This window comes from Periplaneta americana, chromosome 12, assembly GCF_040183065.1.
Source record: "Periplaneta americana isolate PAMFEO1 chromosome 12, P.americana_PAMFEO1_priV1, whole genome shotgun sequence".
Classification (NCBI taxonomy): domain Eukaryota; kingdom Metazoa; phylum Arthropoda; class Insecta; order Blattodea; family Blattidae; genus Periplaneta; species Periplaneta americana.
The window spans coordinates 1,095,845-1,111,437 of record NC_091128.1 but is presented as its reverse complement, the minus strand read 5'-3'; the positions used below and the strand labels follow the sequence as shown (position 1 = coordinate 1,111,437).

The 15,593-nt window shown below is 37.5% G+C and overlaps 1 protein-coding gene across 2 annotated transcripts in view; it reads right to left on the bottom strand.

Moving 5' to 3' along the window:
- The window catches only part of Mtmr6 (Myotubularin related protein 6), a 64,050-nt gene that overhangs the window by 7,427 nt on the left and 41,030 nt on the right, over nucleotides 1-15,593 (bottom strand). For both annotated transcript variants that reach the window (XM_069840742.1, XM_069840741.1), the window contains exons 6-11: nucleotides 14,239-14,373; nucleotides 12,450-12,582; nucleotides 9,934-10,169; nucleotides 8,381-8,631; nucleotides 3,237-3,492; nucleotides 1,967-2,165 (exon numbers count right to left, since the gene is read on the bottom strand). In XM_069840742.1, the coding sequence (XP_069696843.1) occupies nucleotides 1,967-2,165; nucleotides 3,237-3,492; nucleotides 8,381-8,631; nucleotides 9,934-10,169; nucleotides 12,450-12,582; nucleotides 14,239-14,373 (1,210 nt within the window). The remainder of the gene's footprint in view (nucleotides 1-1,966; nucleotides 2,166-3,236; nucleotides 3,493-8,380; nucleotides 8,632-9,933; nucleotides 10,170-12,449; nucleotides 12,583-14,238; nucleotides 14,374-15,593) is intronic.

The window sequence follows — 15,593 nt, the reverse complement described above, 5'->3', positions numbered from 1 at the left end:
AAAAATTGATTCTTTATAGTATAGCATTTAGTTATGTTGGAGCGTTGGACATATGAGCAATATATATTTACTATTAAGACATATTACAAAATATTACAATAGTTCTGTGGCTGTTTCAACGTCATCACAATGCTGTGGTACATCAGTTCGTGCCATCACAATCTGGGTGCAGAGGTTTGAAGAAAAAGTAAATTGTTGTTGTTATTGTTGCTTATCCCGTGTTTGATTAAACATTAAGTTTCATTACTCTTTTAATGACTTCCATTGGATTTTGCAAAGTTTGTACACTGAAGAGCTGATGCAATCCAGTACACTTTGTGGAGGACTTGGTTCAGTTTTGCACTTCACACAAGTTGAACATTCTTCAATTCCTTCCACATATTTGACGGTTTTGAGGTGACTTGATTTGAATCTAGAGATGGCAGTTTATTCTAGACGATTTAATAATGCATTTATTGTGTCTCCAGAATGTTTTTCTTGGTACCTGTCATGATGGGGTGGATGATTCCAATCTATTTTCGTTTCTTCTATGGCTTTAGAATGTACTTGGGAGTTGTTGTTGTTTTCTAATGCTAGGCGTTTGACAATAAAGTCATTTGACCTCTTGCACTCCAATATTTTTCAAAGGTATTATCATGGCCAGCCAATGAAGCACAGATTTTGAGGTTGCACTTGGGAGTAAGTTAGACCAAAAGAGGAATTTATTGCATCGGTGCCATTCTATTGTTTGTTTTCAGATCACATTATCTTCAGGTATGGCAATATTTTGTGGCCTGCGAGATCGCCAGGTCTGCCTGAGTGCAGTTTCTTCCTGTGAAGAGTGAGGTGTTCAGTGATCCACCATTATGAAACATCAAAGCTCTCAAAGAAAGATTTCTGAAAATCCTGTTGATATGCTGCATCGTGTAATCTAGACTTGAAGAGTGTGTGCAGCAAAACGAATACATGGTACAGATAAATGTACTCTAAACGATCAGTGTCATAATTATTAAGGTTTGAAAATTGCCTGTTTAACTCGTCTGTGGCCAGGTGGTTACCCTCTCTGCCTTCTACTATGGCGACTAGGGTTTGATCTCCGTCTGAGTCATGAAGGAATTTGTGGTGGACAAAGTGGGCGAGAAGGAGTTTTCTCGGGTTTCTCCCGTTTACTTTCGCTATTAATCATCATTTCGCCAATACTTCATAATCACACTCACTCTGCGAGGTCCAGAGCCAGGCCTCGAAAATAAATTAAAAAATGGCTGAAAGTTATAATGCTAGGCTTGCATAAAGTATTCGACTATTTTGTTCTTTGATATGGGAACTGGTTTAGAATGCAAACACAGACAGTTTAGTTCCAGATATAGATTAGCATGCACTATGCTGTTTTTTTGTTCCTTGTTATAGGTATAATCAGTTGTTAAAGTTTTGTAATCATTCAAACCTAACTAAGAGTTCTATTGAATGCAACGTCAACTAGCATTTTAAGAGGCTGTATTGAATAAGCCTCGATAATATGCCAATGTAAACATCTCCATTACGAGCATGGTATGATCGACCATATTAGACTCGAGGTTGGGAGAAGAGAGCAAACTGGGGTATTGCAGTATTCTACATGATCTGCTAGCATCATGGAATATGAATGATAATTACAGGTGGGTAAATGATCCAGCACTAGAGGATGAAACAAATTAAGCTATAGCCTAGTTTTATACACTGACCACAGACCTCAAACTGAACCCCTCAGTCTATTTGGGAAAACTGCTTATTGTCATGTTGAACCTATTCTGAGAAGCACAGCCAGCCATGCTTTATTTATTACACATTGTTTATTATTATTATTATTATTAGTGTTATTATTATTATTATTAGTGCCACCCATTTTGAATGATGCTTTAAAATTTAAACATTCTTTTCTCTTTACAGAGAAAGCCTAATTCACACCATGCTGAGTACAAAAGCACATCTTCTGCTAGTAAATACTTACCATTATTGGAAGAATGGCTAATTTTGAGCTGTGCCAGACTGCTTGGAGATAACCCTTCTTCTCTGCATTTTTCGTACAGGTATTTGTTATCCATTAACATTCCCTTCAAGCCGTCAATAGTGCCTTCTATTGGCAGTGGAGGTAAATTCCGCTTATTGTCTCCGCATTCTGCCAGATGCTGTTTCAAGAAGTTTATCCTCTGTAAGCAAACAGAAAAATCTATAAATTCATTTTGTTAACTTTATGACAAGTCTGAAGTTACAGGCAAACACAGCTAAGTAATCCTGTCTCCACGTATTCACAGCCTGTACCTTTTTATGTTAATTGTCACTTCCCCCTGGCCATGAACTCTTCCATGACAGCCATAGATGCGTGATATCTGATCAGATGTGCTGAACAGTGTAAGACAAGCACTGCAGATTGCGTTCAATGGCAGTTTCGATGTCGGCTCATTCACTAGAGCATGAAACTAGCTGCACTGCTGTGCTATGGATAATAGTGGTAATGAATATACTTCACACGCACTGTATATGACGTCCACTAAGATCAACTTGACTTACAACACACTAGTATGTTGGAATATAACACTGTTATAAATCGAGAAGTCACTACAGCTACAGCCACCACCATCACCACCAAGAATAATAATAATAATAATAATGAATACATAAAAAGGCTGGCTGAAAATAGGTTTCTAAAGACCAGCCCTGGAACAATTTTTCTCTTGAAATGATTCAAGTCAGTTTTAAAGGGAGCTATACCTGAAAAAGCCAGATTTTATTTATTTAATACTTTACACTTGAGCTACATTAGGCATTGCAGCCCGAAAGAGCAGAAGCTGTGCTCGGGCGCAGTTCAGATCAGTTATACAAAATATATCACAAAATTAAGAGAGTTCATTGAGCACAATAACATTAATAAATGGTAAAATAATACAGCATGTAATAATAGGGTCTACATACAAATAGAAAATACAAAAGTACATGAATATTAGAGTATCAATTTTTAATTCAATTAGCTTAAACAATTAAATAATTAATCTGATTTGTTTCTTAAATCTATGTGTGTTAAGTGTACTTAGCTCAGGGTAAGCTCTAATTAATGCATTATATATCTTGGGTCCAAAATTTCTGCTGTACTGTGCTGTTGAATCATGATGATGATGATGATGATGATGATGATGATGATAATAATAATAATAATAATAAAACCCAGATATAAAATTTCGACCCCTTACTACAATATTTACACACCTAATGAATGACAATACCTTAGTGAGCAGGCGTATGTGGTCCTCGAGAGAAGAACTGTGATCACAGGTAGCAAGCAACAAATCTCCTAAGGGTTCTCGTGGATGAACCCCACTTTCGAAGCGGCAGTACATACCGCGCCAGAACTTTATGTTCTGTGGTGCGATGTTGGGAACTAGTACATCGGGAGTGCTCTCCGCGGAGTACAGTGGGTTTATGTACTCGTTCATGTGGTTCGCCATGTAGCCCCACAGGGAGAACGTTCGTTCATTCAGCCTGGAAAATCAATTACCGGTACCTAAGTACTTAGCACACAGATGACCAGACCTAGTCAATCAGAATCAATGGTTCAAGAAAGTCAATTTTTCCTTATGAAATTAATAACATATAGTGGGCCACTTGAATATTCCGAGTCACACGCATGCTCAGGAATACAACAGATACACAAGCTATCGCTAATGGAGTTCTATTTCGAGTGCTGTCCTAACTCGTCCTCAAATGCACTTCAAAAGATATGAACCCTAACAAAGTCTGTTGTCAGTGGCGAGCGGTCATATGCTGGCGTATGGAAGGTCCATGCATGCTTCCCTACGCAGACTGGTCCCACTCCACCCCTTACCGTTTGGCTTCTTCGGGAGTACTGTATTTAAGCTGATGGAACCAGTCTGCAAAGAACTCTCTATCTGTGTGTACAGGGTGGAAGTGAAATAAACTTTATGCTCGACCATGCCGAAATATAGTAATTATACACCTGGTGGCAGTTCTTTAATGGACCTCATTAAAGTACACCTATTCATTAAAGTTCAGGTTTTCGATTATTCTCGGATATGCAATCGAAAGACAACGAGGGAAATGTCACGGAGGCTGGAAATCCAATACTGTCGCAGAAGGTTATGTTCTGTTACTATAATAATTAGCGTTAATTGTAAATAATATTCAAATAAATTCAATTTGTCATCTCGTTTTTCAATTCTAAATCAATTTCCAGGTTATATCAAAATTAGTTCATGTTATTCTCTAGATTACATCAAGGTCAATGACATTATTGTTCCTCGGAAAAAAATCAATACTTTCGCGTCTGCGCACATCTCACAATTTACGAGCTATGCACAAGGTCACTTCCGATCTTCAGTGAGATACGAATAAAATGAATACTTCTGAATAATTTCAAGTTAGAAATATGGTCGAGCATAAAAAGTCGTATGAAACTTGCCTATAAAGGTAATTATGACACTCGTATGAAAATTATGATACTCGCTTCCTCTAGTTTCATAAACAAACATGCTCGCGTCTTAATTACTATCATTATAGGCTCGTTGCATAATGTACTATTCAGCTTGAAAGGGACGATAGGGTACACGTAAATGAATAGAAAATCCGTATTACGTTTTGAGATTAAATGCACGGTTAATTAGAAAATTGATTTTGAAGTTTCAGCAATCTGGCAATATCGTCGCTAATACACTCTACTCGTGATACAGATGTAAGAGGTGAGTCTCCATACGTAAGCTGCATTCTGCCAAGATGTTGCCACTTGCTCACTTCGTGCAATGGCTTGAATTTAGGGGTTTTTAAAATTAAATTCACACGAAAACCATTCATGCTACTGAAATACGTCAGAGGGATAAACTATTCTTTATTAGATTTCCTATCGATATGGACAAAAATCACGATCCTACTCGCAATAGTTACCAATAACAGATTGTTAAACTTCTTCTGAAAAAAAAAAAAATTATGAACTTTCCATAAATATGATATTAGTTTTTTGTTACATAAAACATGGAAATCTGCAAGCCTATTTCACTTCCACCTTGTATATCCTCACCAAGGTCCATTATATAATATATACATTGACATGTGAAGCCTTCCGTCTCGTCTCAGTAGCTCAGACACCTGCAGGTCAGGTTCGAGCCTCTTCCCAGTGGACTTTATTTTTATTATTTCCAGAATAAGGAATAAGTGGATTTTAGAGTCTTGGAAGAAATGTTTCAGTTTGTTTAATAAAACGTCGAATAATTACTGCCCAACTCCTCTCAGACACCTGTGGAGTAACTGTTAGTGCGTCTGACAGCGAAACCAGATGGCCCGGGTACGAATCCCGGTCGAGGTTTTTTCCGGAGTTTTTCCTCAACCCAATACAAGCAAATGCTGGATAACTTTCGGTGCTGGACCCTGGACTCATTTCACCAGCATTGTCCCCTTCATTTAATTCAGACGCTAAATAATCTGAGTTGTTGATACAGTGTCGTCAAACAACCCAATTAAAAAAAAACTTCTCTCAGTTATTATTAGGCTTGCAGGTGCAGGTGTTACGTGCTGTCTCTTCTCACTTTATAGATCTCTTGGATATGGAACAACAAGTTTTGATGGAGAAATCACTGCAATAAGTGAAAGTCTCAGGAATCTTCTATCCCACATCAATAAATTTAAGAATGCAGTTATATTGTCAGACTCCAAAGCAGCTATTCTATCAATAGTCTCTAGACACACACCTTCAACTCAAACAGCAGAAATAAATAAAATGCTCTCTCAACTAATAACACTCAATAAAAGAATTGTATTCCAATGGATACCATCCCACTGTGAAATCCTGGGAAACGAGAATGCGGATGCTTTAGCAAAGAAGGGCAGCACTGCTACTTACATACCTGTTACTAAATCTACGTATTACTCTGTGAAAAGATTTATTAAATCTACATACTTAGACTTCAACAAAATTTGATAACACAATCTCAAGGGAAAAAATGGAACTCTCTGCATCATAATCCACAGTTGATTCCCGATTTACCACGCAAATCGTCTGTAGCTGCATTTAGATTGGCAACAGGCCATGATTGTTTGGCCAAGCATCTGCATAGAATTGGAATATATCAGTCCCCTAACTGCCCATTGTGCAACTCAAATCAAGAAATGGATTCAGAACATCTCAAAATCTGTGCGTCAGTGGCTGACCATGACAATATCTTTGAAGAATATTGGAGTGCAAGAGGTCAAATGACTTTACTGTCAAATGCCTGGCATTAGAAAACAAAATTATTAGGCTTCACTTGGGCCCGCTCCCCCCCCACCAAAAAATTATTACTTGGAAGATAGTTTGTCTTTATCAAACAAAATAAAGACAAACAAACACAATTATACAAAAAAAAAATAATAATAATAATATTCTCCAAAACTCCATTTTAACGTTATTCCGATCTGATCAGAATACTACTAATAATGCCTCTTAGAGTTCTTGCTGCTCTCTCACAGAGTTTCTGAGGATGTTCCCTGCTGGACCAGATGTCAATTCACAAGATACTGAGTTTTACAAGTCTAATTTTATTACATTTAACGCATTTTCCTGGAAAATTTCAATTCAACCACTCAACATTCTTAGCTAAAACTTTCGATTACTTTCAGTCCATTTTTCTTACAATGATATAATGTTATCAGCACAGTTCACTAAGACTAGTTTCTTCAGTGTGTAGTCAAGAACTTGTGCTTTCCTTTCAGAAAAACCACTTTGTCTCGCCAGACATGTAATAGCTTCCTCCGCATAACCTGCAAATAAATAGACCTATGTATGCGAAAGTGGCGGAAAGATGCAGCTGAATTTTCTACTGCTGACCCTTGTAATATTTATTCGAGGTCAAGCCTAATAATAACCCATAGGAGTTGTACAATAATTATTCTTCTTTTTGTTAAACACACTGAAACATCGGTTCCAAGACTGTAGAACTCCATTTTAACGTAATTCAAGAAATAAAAAAATTCACTGGGATGGGGCTCGAACCTGCTCCTTTGCACATGACAGGCAGATGGCTGAGCCATCTGAACTACTGGAATGAGACAAAAAGGTCGCGCTTTGAAACGAAACAGTAGGTCCATTACTTTTTTCTTGTGCTGGACACACAGACCTTGTTTATTCCATACCAACATATGAAATGCATAGTACCAGTAACTTACTAATTGTTATTGCACTTCAAATTCCAGTTGGACCAGACGGGACTCGAACCCGGGTTACCAGCATTCAACTAACAGTGTGCCAGAAAATGGAAGTCTGTCTCCTTATCTGGTGCATGTTAAATGGTTTCATTTGTATAGGTCTTCTGAAGAATCAATCAATCTTCTTAATGTATCCAGCTGTTTGCTGACAACATGAAGTCCACTATAGTCCACTGTAGCTTATTCCATTTTTGTTTTTCATGAGAAATGAGGGGTATTTTTCTGAAGAATAGAAACTATAAACGGTAATACAGTGCGTGTACTAACTGACAAGCAGAACGCGGGGATTCGAGGAGTTGTGTTGGTATCGTGCAGGTAGAGTCAATGACCTTGGCCGCATTGAATGGTGGAGGGTGGGAGGGAGTGAGTCATTCCTTTCCCCAAACGCAAGTGTTCAAACCAGGTGCTACACAGTACCAACTTTACATCGCTGCCGGGTCGAATACTGCCGCTTGCTTCACTGCGGAGCCAGTTAGTATATGCTCTGTATTATGAGCATAAAATACATGATGAGAAGTTATGTCACTTTCGTGGTTCTACTTTTTCTTTTGAAGTGAATACATCTTTCTTCGAGGTACAACTAATGAGAAAATCTTATATTTTTGGCATAACACAAAGTTCAAAAATAAAAACGTATTTACGCAATCATCAGAATACACTAGACACACTGATGTTGAGCTGGCTTTAAATTATACATTTACGCTGGATCATAAAATAAACTGATACTGTACATACAGTAACACAATAATACAATACTGAAGACATATAAAAGTGAAGTCTTATGTACTACTTCTTTCAATAGACTACACATTTGCTCGTCATTTCGATAAAAGGACACACTAAGCTGGCCTTTGTTTTCCCATTATGTGTAATCTAAAAAATATTAAAATGTCGAATTTAATTTTAGACAACGAGGGCAGTGTTAATTTTCTTACATGTAATAAGAGCAGTTAGTACACAAAACATTAGATATGATAAGCTTAAATATTGCAGGAAATAATTGTGGCACATGTTTTGTCACGACCATCTACTATTGTGTCCAAAGTGAGAACACACAACCCCATTGACGTAGCATGACAGTTGAAAGTCACTGTTCGAACACACATGTTCTTCATTGTATTAACATAAATAAACCTCAATATATTTTTACCAACTCTGCACGTGAATTCTATGCACATACCTGAGATCAACGCGATCCTTCTCACAGTTACCAATGAACGTGCCGAACTGACAAGACTGGACATGATCATGGAGTGTGAGTAAGAAGCGCTCATTGAACTGGAAAGTGGATGGAAACTGTTGGGCCAGCTGCCACGTGCAGTCGATGAACTGTGTGAAAACCGGTGACACTTCTTTGGGGTCTCCAGCCACATGTCCACACCTATCACTGAACTTGTGTCCAAATGCCAGCCAGTCCTTTTCTATCAAAGCCTGCATACATATGATAAAACAACTATTCAATACAATGACAAAATACAGTTATATTACATATTCGATGTAAGAATGAGCATGTGTTTATCTGACAATAATCTGTCATAATTCTTCTGATCGTAAAGGCAATGGAAATACAGATTTTTCATCAATATGTATATATGTATAATACTTTAGTATGTTTGGTGTAGCTACATATAGTCTGACCATCGGATCTGTGCTCCCGTAAGATATGCGAACTGAACCTTAATTCCTTTTCAGCCTCGGCAATTCATTTCTCTCCCTGTATTCCTATTTCTCTCTTTTCTACCCCTCTCTCTTTCTCTCCCCCACTACTCACAATTTTGAGCCTTCTTGCGGGACAGTTTATTTGCACTTGCAGTCCAGTGTTGTCAACTCAACATGAATACTGTAGCACGGAGTGGTGAAAGAAATATTATTAAGCAAGTAATAGCATTTTGCACAAGTCAATCAGCGTCATTAGACCTACTTAAATTAAATTATAAATAAGTAATAATTAACCTTAAAATATTATAAGTAATATTCAAGAGACATGACACTGTTTGACGGAAGTTTGGCAACATCCCTATTCGGCAAGGTTCGTGGCCTGCTGTTTGACGTAGTGGGAGAGAAGCGGGTGGAATGGAGTGAGTACAGGCGTTAACTTTTCCAAGAACGACGACAGCGCTGAAGGGGCATAGATCCGATGGTCCGACAATAAAAACGAAATAATTTATAAAAGTTCCATATGGTATTAGATTCATAAAAGGTTCTCTGGAGATATCACACCTCATCAGACGTCAGTGAAGAAGTGCGATAATGGAGGGAGACTTTTTTAACCAAGATGAACAGAAGCGGATAGTGAACAGATGCTTCACTAATGCTCCTGGCTTACAACTCTACACTAGATGTCCTAAGTGTTATATTTTCATGTATTATTCTGAGTTCGGCTGCTATGGTGTTAAATGAAGCAGAATGTCGCAGAAAAAAGTGTAAAAGTCGATGATGTGGAGGAAAGTGTTACGCATATGATGGGGGGGGGGGGGGAAAATGCACACATACCAGAAAAATATATTTATCATTCGAGGAAAATGTACAGTAATATATAGGTAATCAAAATTATACCTTCTACTCCTGCAACAGGTAATACCTAACATATGATAGGTAGATTTGCTCTTTTCTCCAGTCATTACGTGTCTACTTTGCAGGTAAAATTATTTATAAATAAAGAATATAAACAAAATCAGTCTGATATTTTAGGAGAAAAGCTCATACCAAACATAACTTGCTAAATATTAATACCTGGAATCCCTGTATGGTCCGATAGTAGGGGTCGAGGAAGAGACTCGCCAGCGAGCAGACCTGTGCAGTGCGATCCCAACCATCGGAACAGTGCACAACCACACTGATGCCTTTCTCATCAACAGCCTGTGCGATGAACCAAGACGTTTCTAGGATAGACTTGATGTGGCGGAGCCAACCACTTGATTCCACACCGCCCAGAAAACTGCTCATCGAGGGTGACTTCAATTCACAAGCTGCAAATTGTCGAATTAGAATGTACAAAACTTTTAGGTACATGGGTTGACTTCAGAGATATTCAATATTTAACTGGTACAGTAAACTAAGTCTTTTGTGTTATGCAATCCGAGTCCTAAGCAATATAACTCCCATGGAACACTTAAATCAGCTTATTTTGGCTATGTTCATTCAATCTCATCATATGGCATAATTATCTGGGGGTTATCATCGAAATTTACACGAGTATACAAACAAAAGACAAAATTAAAAATTATGAATCAAGTACCTATTCAAATCTAATATTAAAGAACATTCAGTGACCTTGAAATATTACCTTTACCTTGCATTTACATTCTAGAAACAGTCTGCATCATCTGCCAAAAACAAACTCAGAAACTCACAACTACATCACAAAAACACGCGTAACACACGAGGGGGTTACAGTCACAGTGGTGTAAGTCATTTGCAGGTTATCAAAATAATACTTAATTGGAAGAATTACATCTCATTTCAGTTCCCTTAACTTGGAACAGGCCCTCAGGTTATATATTCAATGCTTCAGAATTTATTGCAGCATTTCTAATAAACTTCTACACCACTGTGACTTTAATCCCCTCACACATTTATTCACTTTGATTATTAATGTGGACTTTACTCGCTAATAATAATGTTGTTAAACACATTCATTAAGCAAATAGTTAGGTAACGATGTCATCAGCAAAAAGAAGTTCAATCTGATTCTCTCCAAGTGTTCCTCAAGCTGTTGTTGTTGTGGTTTTCTGTATTATCTTTTATGTAATGGTGGGCCTGGATGTACAATTTTGTCTTTATTCGTGAACAATGGAGTCTTTCACTTGCTGTAGAACTGCTACATGGGGCAAGAGGCTTTACGTCCCTTCCTCATATATATATATATATATATATATATATATATATAAATAAGGGGACAAACTTTGAGTGTGAGTTCATCGCACCAAAACAAGAAAACAAATCATACAAACATACTGTACGTACGGAAAGCCCGGTTTATGAGTTATTCCAAAGATAACATCCAACATGCATGTTTCGAGGTACAATTCAACAACTTAAGTTTGTTTTGATTAACTTTTGCAGACAATCGATTGATGTTACCAATATAAGTCTACCTACTGACGTGCACTGTGTTGCCAAGGAAACTTGTTTACAGTGGTGATTAGTATGTTCCAGATGTCTGACTTGTACGTTTGAGAGCCTAACCATAGCAGAATATCCATTTGAGATGGATAGGAAGGAGAGGACCAGTTCTATGCCCTACACGTTCACCCAACCTCAATCCTTTGGACTTTTATTTGTGTGGACACCTAAAAGCTGTAGTGTATGCAGCGGACATTCAAAGTGCAGAGATGCTTAATCAACATATTGCAGACACTTGTGAAACCATTCGAAACTGTCATGGGATCTTTGAAAGGGTGCGACAATCAATGATCTGACATATCCATGCAAGTGTAGAAGCAGAGGACATTTTCAGCATTTTCTATGAATTGTAAACTGAAAACAATTTGTACAAATACACTGTTAATGTGTCATTGTAAATGCAATCCGTTTGAATTGGAATATGGCTGTGTGTCCTTGTACTGGAATAACTCATATATCAGGCATTTCATACTTTCTTGTTTTGATGTCAGGAACTCGCATGGAAAGTCTGTCTCCATATTTTTTATTCACCCTGTATAACGGGTGTAAATGCTACAGTACCGAACATTTTACCAACCAAAAAAAAAAGGTGTTGTTGTTTTCTAATGCCAGGCGCTTGACAGTAAAGTCATTTGACCTCTTGCACTCCAATATTTTAACTTTTTTAACATTCTGCAGTTTACAATATAAAATAACAAGAGAATATGTTTTAAGACACAAATTTCGGAATTTTTTTAGGCAAACAACAATTAAATCACGAATGTAATTACTGCTGGTCTTTCTAAACATCTCATATTGAAATTACTTTTACTTCAAACTACAAACTTTACTAAAAATAAAATATTAGCCACGTAAATTGCCGATAATAGAGGGCAAAATAATTACTGAGATTATGACGTAGTGTATGAGGAACAAGAACATGTCCTTTATCATCTGTAAAACTCTCGGTAGGTCCTACCTATAACATTTATGGATAGCAACTTACTTACAATAAAAGTAATATTCTGAATAAGTCATTGAGTATTAAATTCCACAAGTTCTAGTAAATGCACGAAGACTTCTCTCCCTTAATGTGCACAGTCATAGAAAAATAAAATATATTAATAACGTTGTCTTTGACTCACTTTCGATCAGCTTGGCCAAGCTGCTGCGCATCACGTGAATGTTTTCGATCCCCAGGAAGTGGAATTTGATGTTCTCATAGAAGTTCTCACTCTCGTAGCCCTTCCCAGCTGCACGATTTGCCATGGCATTTATCTTGGAACAAAGGAACGACACATAATACATTTATAAGCAGAACATCAAGTTTTCACATGTACCTTGTGTACTAATCTTCAACTTATAATTACACTAAACCAAACACTGGTCTGTATTATTTCAAGTACTGTGTAACTATATAGCTTTCTTGTGTAGTAAAAGGAAATCATTAGAGCCGACTGTGAGCAAGTCACTGTTTTGGCTTCAAACAGTCTCATAATTAAGGGGCGGATGTTGATGAAAAGTCATCTTCTTATTTTTCACATTAGGACGATGCCTATTAATATAGAAATCCTTTCTATGTTAATATCAACGTAAAAAGGTAATTTCTTATATTGCATTTTTTGACGTTTTTGAACTAATAGGTTATTGTTATACTTTTTTCGGCATTTTTTGGTCATTTTTAATACTCTGATGAACTTTTAGATCATTTGGAATGCATTTTACTGTCTTCTTTACCGATAGGGCTGTTAAATTATTTTCTAACCAAATAGGTCCGTAGTAATTACCTACTGAATAAGTGAATAACAGTGAAGTTTGAGTTTTATAGCTTGGAACAGACTCTAAAGTCCATCCCTCATTCCACTGAAGGCTTCACTTCACACAACGAAAGTAATATAAAATACTTGACAGCAGCTTAGTTTAAGTGAGGACTTTGACCACTACTGTTCTTTTGTCGGTATGAGGGCGTCTTTAGAATTTAAGTTTAGAAGGAGGGAAACTCACTGCGTCCTGAACAGGACGCTGTGTTCTCAACATGGTTTGAAAGGGATGTCTACTGTAGTAGACAGCATTTTTAACGCAAAGATTGCAAGAATGTGCCCACAATTTGTTTTGTCATTCACACTCCCTCATCTGGAAGATATGGTAACAAAAGTGAAGCGCGGAAAGAGGAGACGCAGAATGAAGGCACTGACATGGATTACCCCTGATTGCAACACATTGTAAACCTTCATTAAAATCTACAGTTTTCCCTTAAAACCTTCATTTTGTTGAATGTTCTTTTACTTTGCCTTAGCCAAATTCCAGGAAGTTGCCTCCTCTCTCCGAGATTTGCAGGGCAGTCATTGAAACAAGGTGACTAATTTTTAAAAAGTTGTGGTGTGAGTACATTGCATAATATTTAAATGTCATTTTGTTTTAATTTCATGTCATTTTTCCATTAGTTTAAGGGCATTTTAAGTAGATTTTTAGGTCATCAACATCCGCCCCCAACTCATAATGTATTTCATGTGAACACTTTTCCTGTCTTCTTGAATGAAGCCAGACTGAGTTTTAAGTTTATGTTCTTTAATTTTGTAAGTTCTGCAGTAATCAATTATCAGGGAGCCTTCGTAACTTCTCTGTTCTCAATTTTTTTACTTGAAGAGGAATATTGTTTCTCACTGCTTGCAGCAATACAATTAGACATTAATCCTCCTGTTCTTAGTCTCAGGGCTTGATTTCGCACTTTTTCCAAATCTTTCCATACAGTAAATACTGCTACTTCCTGGGACTCATAAGTTGAAAACTTGTATTTTCGGGGCAGTCTCGAAATATAATTTCACAGCATCATAGTACTTTCTGAATATTTTGTACAATAATTGAATAAGAAAGTAAAATGCCAAGTGGAGTTTTCTTCAGAAGTTAAATGCAAATTTCAATGTATAGACTCACTCTGGGCCGTGTGTCCACTACATACATGTAGCTGTTGTTAGGGTTGGTCCGCAGAACACAGTTCAGCATCTGCTCGTCCTCTAAACATCGAGCACTGAACCCTGAGAGAGGTTGGCTGCAACGACATATAGCTGCCTGGAGAGTAAAAACAAATTCCATTGCGAAAAACCATTAGCACTGCATGTTTTTGTATAAACGCTGAGTGGCAAAATAGCCCAAACTATGAAATTTTAAATTTATCTCGAGTTGATACAAGAAAAGAAAAAATGCGTAACATTAAATCTATCTGAAATGCTAGTAAGAAATAGCATGCAGGGTTAAAAAACAAACAATGAACTATCTTTACAATCTGATGCTGATAAACCGAACAAGATACAATAAGCTGTGTTCACTGAAGAAATTTTCAAATTTTCGATATATGCTCCATGACAAACATCGACGTGTATCCTTCTCCTACCTTCTAGGAAGTGAAATCACAAGGCCTTGAGGCAAATTGTGGGGTTTCCTTTCCCAGTTCACCCATAATAGGAAGCAGAAATGTTGGCAGATGGAACTATTCCCCCCCCCCCCCTCCTTAAGCTTTAAAAATTCTTTGAGAAATTGCTTCCGAAACAACTTTCACTCCCCTCTATGTAGTGCAGTTGGCGTAATGAAAGTACGAGGGGGATCCAGGAAATAACGACCGTTTTGTTGTAATAATTAAAAAAAATATATATTTATTTGAAAAAACAAAGTCTGTTACATAACTGAAGCTTCCTTTACTTCTCTACATAATCACCACCTACATTTAAACATTTGTCGTATCTGTTCACTAGCTTTAGAATTCCCGTGTTATACTCCTCTGCCGCCAGTTCATTAAGCCAGGTGTTCACTGTCTTCTTCAACTCTTCATCACTTCCAAAACGCGTACCACCCAGAAAGTCTTTCAGCTTAGTGAAAAGGTGAAAATCGCTAGGAGCAAGGTCTGGACTATAGGGCGGATGATCAAAGATTTCCCAACCGAATTGATCCAGTAATTCTCGAGTTGAAGCAGCAGTGTGCGGGCGAGCGTTGTCGTGAAGAAGCACAACTCCTCTCGAAAGCATTCCTCGCCTCTTGTTTTGGATGGCTCGCCATAGTTTTCGTAAAGTCTCACAATAACGATTTGCATTGATCGTAGTGCCTTTTGGCATGAAATCCAGCAAAAGAACACCTTTGCGATCCCAAAAGACAATAGCCATGACTTTTTGTGTTGAGAGAGTCTGTTTGAATATTCTCGGTTTCTTGGGTGATGAGGGATGATGCCACTGACGTGATTGGTGCTTGGTCTCTGGGGTGATGTGAGACACCCAGGTCTCATCACCAGTCACAATTTG